This window comes from Haliotis rufescens, unplaced genomic scaffold (genome assembly GCF_023055435.1).
Source record: "Haliotis rufescens isolate VD_foot unplaced genomic scaffold, xgHalRufe1.0.p SCAF_2, whole genome shotgun sequence".
NCBI classification, from domain to species: Eukaryota; Metazoa; Mollusca; class Gastropoda; order Lepetellida; family Haliotidae; genus Haliotis; species Haliotis rufescens.
Genome location: NW_025963890.1, coordinates 9948909 through 9957311, shown reverse-complemented (window position 1 = coordinate 9957311; position 8403 = coordinate 9948909). Strand labels below are relative to the sequence as shown.

At 43.7% G+C, this 8403-nt stretch overlaps 1 protein-coding gene across 1 annotated transcript; it reads right to left on the bottom strand.

The window, feature by feature from the left end:
* Window positions 1-533: 533 nt before the first annotated feature.
* Window positions 534-1749, bottom strand: LOC125381869 (keratin-associated protein 10-1-like). The gene is made up of 3 exons (XM_048399200.1): window positions 1629-1749; window positions 639-978; window positions 534-573 (listed from the first exon to the last, which is right to left on the bottom strand). Exons 1-3 carry the CDS (start codon window positions 1747-1749, stop codon window positions 534-536), a joined length of 501 nt encoding a protein of 166 aa, XP_048255157.1.
* Between the last annotated feature and the right edge of the window lie 6654 nt (window positions 1750-8403).

The following is an 8403-nucleotide window of genomic DNA, read 5'->3' as shown; positions in this document are numbered from 1 at the left end:
TTGAACACCATGAAGGAAGACAGCTGGCTTGTCCTAGATCACAAGTTGAACACCATGAAGGAAGACAGCTGGCTTGTCCTAGATCACAAGTTGAACACCATGAAGGAAGACAGCTGGCTTGTCCTACATCACAAGTTGAACACCATGAAGGAAGACACCTGGCTTGTCCTACATCACAAGTTGAACAACATGAAGGAAGACAGCTGGCTTGTCCTGCATCACAAGTTGAACAACATGAAGGAAGACAGCTGGCTTGTCCTGCATCACAAGTTGAACACCATAAGGGAAGACAGCTTGCTTGTCCTACATCACAAGTTGAACACCATGAAGGAAGACACCTGGCTTGTCCTACATCACAAGTTGAACAACATGAAGGAAGACAGCTGGCTTGTCCTGCATCACAAGTTGAACAACATGAAGGAAGACAGCTGGCTTGTCCTGCATCACAAGTTGAACACCATAAGGGAAGACAGCTTGCTTGTCCTACATCACAAGTTGAACACCATGAAGGAAGACACCTGGCTTGTCCTACATCACAAGTTGAACAACATGAAGGAAGACAGCTGGCTTGTCCTGCATCACAAGTTGAACAACATGAAGGAAGACAGCTGGCTTGTCCTGCATCACAAGTTGAACACCATAAGGGAAGACAGCTGGCTTGTCCTACATCACAAGTTGAACAACATGAAGGAAGACAGCTGGCTTGTCCTGCATCACAAGTTGAACACCATAAGGGAAGACAGCTTGCTTGTCCTACATCACAAGTTGAACAACATGAAGGAAGACAGCTGACTTGTCCTACATCACAAGTTGAACACCATAAGGGAAGACAGCTGGCTTGTCCTACATCACAAGTTGAACAACATGAAGGAAGACAGCTGGCTTGTCCTGCATCACAAGTTGAACACCATAAGGGAAGACAGCTTGCTTGTCCTACATCACAAGTTGAACAACATGAAGGAAGACAGCTGGCTTGTCCTACATCACAAGTTGAACACCATGAAGGAAGACAGCTGGCTTGTCCTACATCACAAGTTGAACACCATAAGGGAAGACAGCTGGCTTGTCATATGTCACAAGTTGAACACCATGAAGGTAGACAGCTGGCTTGTCCTGCATCACAAGTTGAACACCATGAAGGAAGACAGCTGGCTTGTCCTGCATCACAAGTTGAACACCATAAGGAAAGACAGCTGGCTTGTCCTATGTCAAAAGCTGAACACCATGAAGGAAGACAGCTGGCTTGTCCTATGTCACAAGTTGAACACCATGAAGGAAGACAGCTGGCTTGTCCTGCATCACAAGTTGAACACCATAAGGAAAGACAGCTGGCTTGTCCTACATCACAAGTTGAACACCATGAAGGAAGACAGCTGGCTTGTCCTACATCACAAGTTGAACACCATGAAGGAAGACAGCTGACTTGTCCTATGTCACAAGTTGAACACCATGAAGGAAGACAGCTGACTTGTCCTACATCACAAGTTGAACAGCATGAAGGAAGACAGCTGGCTTGTCCTACATCACAAGTTGAACACCATGAAGGAAGACAGCTGACTTGTCCTATGTCACAAGTTGAACACCATGAAGGAAGACAGCTGACTTGTCCTACATCACAAGTTGAACACCATAAGGGAAGACAGCTGGCTTGTCATATGTCACAAGTTGAACACCATGAAGGAAGACAGCTGGCTTGTCCTGCATCACAAGTTGAACACCATGAAGGAAGACAGCTGGCTTGTCCTGCATCACAAGTTGAACACCATAAGGAAAGACAGCTGGCTTGTCCTATGTCAAAAGCTGAACACCATATGGGAAGACAGCTGGCTTGTCCTATGTCACAAGTTGAACACCATGAAGGAAGACAGCTGGCTTGTCATATGTCAAAAGCTGAACACCATGAAGGAAGACAGCTGACTTGTCCTATGTCACAAGCTGATCACCACAAGGGAAGATGTTCATGTTTTTGTTATGAAATTCACGCAAGTTAGTTTGGCAAATTAAACCATTTGAACACTTACAGGAGTCTTTTATCTGTTGCAAACTGAAATTGTTTCAGATTTGGTAAAAAACATTACTTTGCATTAAATATTATTCAATGTCAAAGGAACGTTTCTTGTTCAGTATATTTAGACGAGGAATCCACAATAGTTGTGTATTGTTTCAAAGTGTGATGAGAATTTATCATCCAAAACTGGCTTCCACTGGAGATATTGGGTGAGATCCAGCAGTATCTCCTAGGAGATATAGCTGCAATGAGTTTTCATCACAGACCATTGTGACATCGTCTGGTAACATGATGTCACAATCAATTGACATCACTAATATTTACCACTGAAGCAGCTTAGCTGTTCTTTTTACACACAGAACACTGCTTGTTACAATTTACAAGATGAAAAGGTTGGAAGAATGATGTTGGATGATTAATAAAATCTTACCGGAGTGTCTTGATATCAAATAAATCCACACTCCTCGATAAAACGTTAACAACTCTGAGCAGAGACCATAAAATAATTATTTACATGAACATATGCCAACAAGGGTCAATAGATCTGAGTATGTTGACAATGTGATTAAGAGTTGAAGAACATGTTTATGCCTATGAAACTGGAAAGATTGACACATTAAAACAATGACAAGTGCAATATTGAAGATGATGAAAAAAGCTACACAAAACATGGCTGTGTAGCCCATTCACGTGCAATACATGACGGATAAACAGTCAAAGTGGTATGAAATGGTTCATTTCAGGTGCAACTGAACTACTCTTGGAAGTTGAAAATGCAACCTTTTACACTTTTATCTGGATATTATCTGAGTGACACCTCACAAATTACAGAATATACATGCTTGGCTCTTTGGAAAAGTGACCATCTTAGAAGAGAACTTTCAATCAGAACTGGTGTATTCTCATGTCAAGGTTTATCAGCGATATTCCTGACTCATAGGTTTTACCCAAGTGGTAAACCTCTGAGGCCCGCTCCACTTCCGCCTGTCCTCTTGCATCAAGCTGACACCATGGTATAGCGGCGGTAAAGTTAACTGACTCACTCACTCATCTTTATCAATATGGTATCTCACTTCTAAGTAGGTCAGACAAGCATAAATGTGAAGGTCAATGAATGTAGGTTAAATATGCTAATGTATTCCAATATTTAACTGCTGAGAATATTGGTATTTTCTTATCCAAGATCTAAACATGTTATTTGACAAAATAAGACGAATGTGTTATTTATAATATACTTCAGTGTAAAAAGGGATATTTTCATTGCAGTGAACACAACACTTGCTGTTTCACTGCAGTAAAAATAACACTTTCACGGAAAATTGTCATACAAGAGTTACCTCCCTGAAAATTATCTCCCCTTTAACGTAAGTGTTACACAAACACAAACTGTTGACTTTCTTTTTACCTTAGTTCCACATTGACACAGAGAAATAATGACAGATGGTCATTTGTGGAATTAATATCGCTTCTGATCGTTTTTTTATTCTCTTGAAAATGTTTCGTTATAAACTGTAAATTTCTCATTTAACACGTCAGTTGAAACTTTTCGTTCCGCATTTTTAATGCGCCATTTTTTTGTTGCTTGACCATCGTGTATTCCAAGAACGGTCTCGTAGATTTCAAGAATATTTTTTGTTTTATAGAAAATGTTATCCAATTTTTTTACCTCAAATATATACTCACACGCAGTCGAGTATGCAGTATACATGTTATTTATTTTCAACAGTAAAGACAAGAGATACTAATAGGGCAAGATTGACAAAAAATTGACAGGCAGATGACATAATTGTTTTTTTCAAATGTTAAGGGCTTACACAGTTTCGGGTCAATACCCATAATGTCAGTCAACACCTGGTGTGACCACCATTAGCATTGATCACTGCCACACATCTCCTGTACATTGAGTGGATCAGACGATTTGTGAAGGCCCTAGGGATCCTCCTGCTCACATCCAGAGCAGCTGTGCGTAGTTCATCGGCAGTTGTAGGGACTGGGCGCACATTGTGCAGACGCCTTTGAACCTCATCCCACAAGTGTTCGATTGGGTTCAGATTAGGGCTGAGGGCTGGCTACGGTACAACACGGATGTTGTGTTGTTGCAGAAAGGCCATGGTAGCTCTGGCAACATGGGGACGAGCGTTGTCCTGCTGGAAAATGTGTTGTTGATGTTGTGCAAAAAATGGAATAACGTGGGGTCTGATCACTTGCAGTGACTGAGCAGTGACGCCGTGTCCCCGACCTTGACCAACATTCAGAAAGCACATGGGTCCAAGTCTCGCATTAGGTCCAATCCCTGCCCATATCACGAGGCTAGGTCCACCCCATGGATCACAACGTTTCTGTCAGCGAAACGATCACCTCGATGCCGCCAAATTCTGACTCTTCCGTCTGCATGGGGGACACAAAAGCGACTTTCATCAGAGAAGATGACACGCCTCCACTCACGATGACGCCAATTGTGATGACCCTGTGCCCACTGAAGTTGTGCTTGTCGATGCCGTGGTTGGAGAACAGGACGACGTGCTGGTCGGCGACATCTGAGGTTGTTGGAACGGAGACGTCGGATCACAGTGTCCCGGCTAATGTATCGATTATGTGTTCCTATGGTCTGTCGAGCACTTTCACTTGCAGTTAGGAACGGATGTCACTGGTGTTGACGGGTAATCTGCCGATCTTGTCGAGGTGTGGTGACCCTAGGACGACCGCTCCGAGGAAGGTCATCTGTGGTCTGTGTAGCATTGTATCGATGCAGGAGACGGTAAATTGTGGTTATCTTAACGTTGAAATGACGGGCAACATCTTGGACAGATTCTCCAGCTTCCAAACGTCCGATAGCTGGTTTCTCTGAAATTGAGTTAGGCGTGGCATTGTTGACCAAGGAGTGGTAGGTCAACGAATCGGCCACAGTTTTATACCCACTACAGTTCGTGACAGTTCGCGCATTTTTGATTTCGCGAGAAATGGGTGCATGATAACCACATCTTCATTGCAATGGTGCGTTTCGGCGATTCGTAATTTTACGTTGCGTTATTACTCGGGGCTTCCAAAATGCAACCAAAAATATTGATAACACCATCAGGCTTCAATACATGCTAAAACTCGTATCAATTGATGGTTCCGTGTTTGTTACCTATTTGCTTAAAAACACTTGCGTTTCTTTTGCGTGTGAGTATATTTTGTTACTTTTGTTTATATTTATTAAGATTTGGCAAACACGGAACTTCTTTTTTAAGTAGCAGTTATAAGGGGTGGTGAAATGTCCCTGCGTGTTAGATAGCCACCTACACCTACAGTACTAAACTGACGGCCAAAAGAAATGTTACCAACGATATTTCTAGGATAAAATATGACCAACACAATTTGAAGCAGCTATAACAATTGTATTGTAGAAATTCATCATTCAGAACAGCCAAATGCGAATTTACTGATTTAACAACAAAGTCCTGGACCTCCAACAGGGGCATTTCTTGACAAGGGGTCATTCGTCCAGTATTCGATCAACAACATTGGTTACAACTTTAAGGTGACGGCGGCCCAGACCGTTCAATCGGGATATAACTTCCATGAGCGGCAATGCATCTTCGAATGCGGCGTCGAACTGAGTAGACAAGCGTCCTCACATCGACTGCAGGTATCCGATTCAATTCCTCACGGAGGGCAACGATGAACGCTTGTCTCGTGAAGGGAGGATGTTGACGTTTCCGAAGACGACGCCCCAGCTGGTCCCAGAGATGCTCTATGGGTGACAGATCTGGTGATCGAGCTGGCCACGGCAGGACAGTCACGTTGTTGGCGTTGAGGAAGTCTCTAGTAATACGGGCTTTATGGGGTGTGGCGTTATCTTGTTGGAACACCGTCCGTTGTTGACGCTGGATGAAAGGAAGAACCACTGGCCGTAAGATATTGTCAATGTACCGTTGTGCTGTCAGACTGCCTTCGATGACAACAAGTTCCGTCTTCTCGTCCCCGCAAATGCCGCCCCAGACCATCACAATTCCGCCCCCGTAAGGTTCCACCTTCTGGACACAACAAGGAGCCGTACGTTCACCACGTCGTCGAAAAACTCGCGTCCGCCCATCAGGTTTGAAGAGTTGGAACCAGCTCTCGTCACTAAACAGCACTCGCCGCCATTCCCTGTGTTTCCATCGCTGAGTTTGGCTGCACCACGTCAATCTGGCACGTAAAGGGCGATAAGCCCGGAGACCATAATGTCGTAGTCGTCTGGTCACTGTTTGTCTGCTGACCGGATGTCCTAAGCTGTTGGCAGTTGATGACGTCACAGTAAGAAATCTGTTCCTCGGATGAAGTACCCGTAAAAAGCGGTCATCCTGCGGGGTCGTGACCTTTTTCTGCCACTCCGTGGTCTGTCTGCGGCTCTGCCAGTCTGTCGGAGACGTGCGACCAGTCTGGTAATGGTCATCTTGGAGCAGTTCATGTTAATGGCAACCGCTCTCTGTGTCGCTCCTATCTGCAGCATTCCTATGGCTCTCTCCCTCTGGACAGCGGTCAGTCTTGGCATGTTCGTTGGTGTTAATGCTCGCAACCAATGATAGGGAACAGATCCGTGCGTAATTTATACACGGAAATTGCAATATAAATAAGGAAAGAATGTTTTAAAAAATTGCTGAAAAACACCAATATCTCCCAAAATCCGCAAAGCACGTGCAAAGAACGACAGAGAACATGAAGGCTGTATTCGTGAGATGTGTTCATTACTGTTTTTGAACAGGTTGGCATCTTCGTTTCAAAGTGGCAAATCAGTTAATGTTGGTAACGTTTCTTTTGGCCCTCAGTTTAGTAAATAATAAATGGGATATTCCATGTGACTCGTGAAATATCATCTCACATTTCGGGGGGAGAGTCACGAAATGTCTTGAGACACATGGTATATCCATACTCACTCACTTTAATGAATTTTAATAACGAGCTTACTCTGTAAATCATGGAGTTATTGAGGCAGACTGAAAATAGTTCCGACAAAAAGTGTTGTGTCATTCGAGTCTATAATAACATGCTTCCTTATTCGAGTGGGAGTTACATATAGTATTTAATTACCAGGACATAAAACAAATTTTCAAAAACCTATTCCGTATATGCAAAGCAGTAAATCATACATATGCACGTTCTGAGTGCGTTGTCACGCTTAATATTACATTCCTCCGTAAATACCATCAGACTCGAATCCTTTCAAGCTTCTAGGGGCGGTGGGGTAGCCCAGTGGTTAAAGCGGTCGCTCGTCACGTTGAAAGCGTGGGTTCGATACCCCGAATGGGTACAATGTGTGAAACCAATTTCCGATTCTTGGTCAAACCATCTAGTTATTGACATTGTGAGAATCAATCTACGCAATTGGGATACGATGACATGCATCAACCAAGTCATCTTCACGAGGCAAGAGAGTTAACTGACTTTAAAAGTCCAGTTTCCACCCTTGCCAAACTAGGCTGGAATTCCTGAGCTCTATCGTAGCGCCACCAGTGGCTATTACGAGTTATGTCCCTTCTAAGCCTCTCCTTTAGACCATCAGATTCCATCTCTCGTATCACTTGCATTTGCTTCAAACAAAACAGTGGCGCCCAGTCAAGACGATCTGATCTCTAATCAAGATCTATGTTGTGATGAAACGGGTCTTACATTGCGCAATGCGTGAGCACCTTCATTAAAAACATGAAAAGATTTGGAAAATATCTGTTGACAACGAGTTAACAGTGCACATGCTTTGCAAATCCTGCAATCGACGGAAATCCGCATCACAGTTCACGAACCGGATTTCGATCTGGTTGCACGCTTTTGATTGAACTATGCGAAGACTCGTTAGTCCAGCCAAAATGTAACTCCATAATACCAGCCTAGTTCGGCAAGGGTGGAAACTGAACTTGTATAGTCAGTTAACTCCCTTGCCTTGGGAAGATGCAACAAAGTCACCGAGCCAGACCCCGTTAGTCGCCTCTTACGACAAGCATGGGTTGCTGAAGACCGATTCTACACTGAGTCTTCACCGGTGTAGCGGTGCACAATAAATGTGCTTCACACATTGTATACCCATGTGGGGAATTGAACCCAAGCCTTCGGCGTGACGAGCAAACGCTTTAACCATGCACGAGGCTACCCCACCGCTCCCAGAATCCAGTAGCCCTGGTCTCAGAACACAGGCTGTTACCAATGCACTTCAACATAATCAGGACACGGGTATTGCAGTTATAGTTACCGATTAGATCGGCCACCTCCCTAGCACAAGGAAAGCCTGTACATAACGGGGAAGTGGACGAAGTATAACAAACAGGAAGATATGTTGTCTTGACATCGGTCTTCAGATCTGTGTAGTTACGCTATAACTATATCAAACGGAAACATTTTTCACTGAGTAAATAGTGTATCTCGTACATACAAATAGA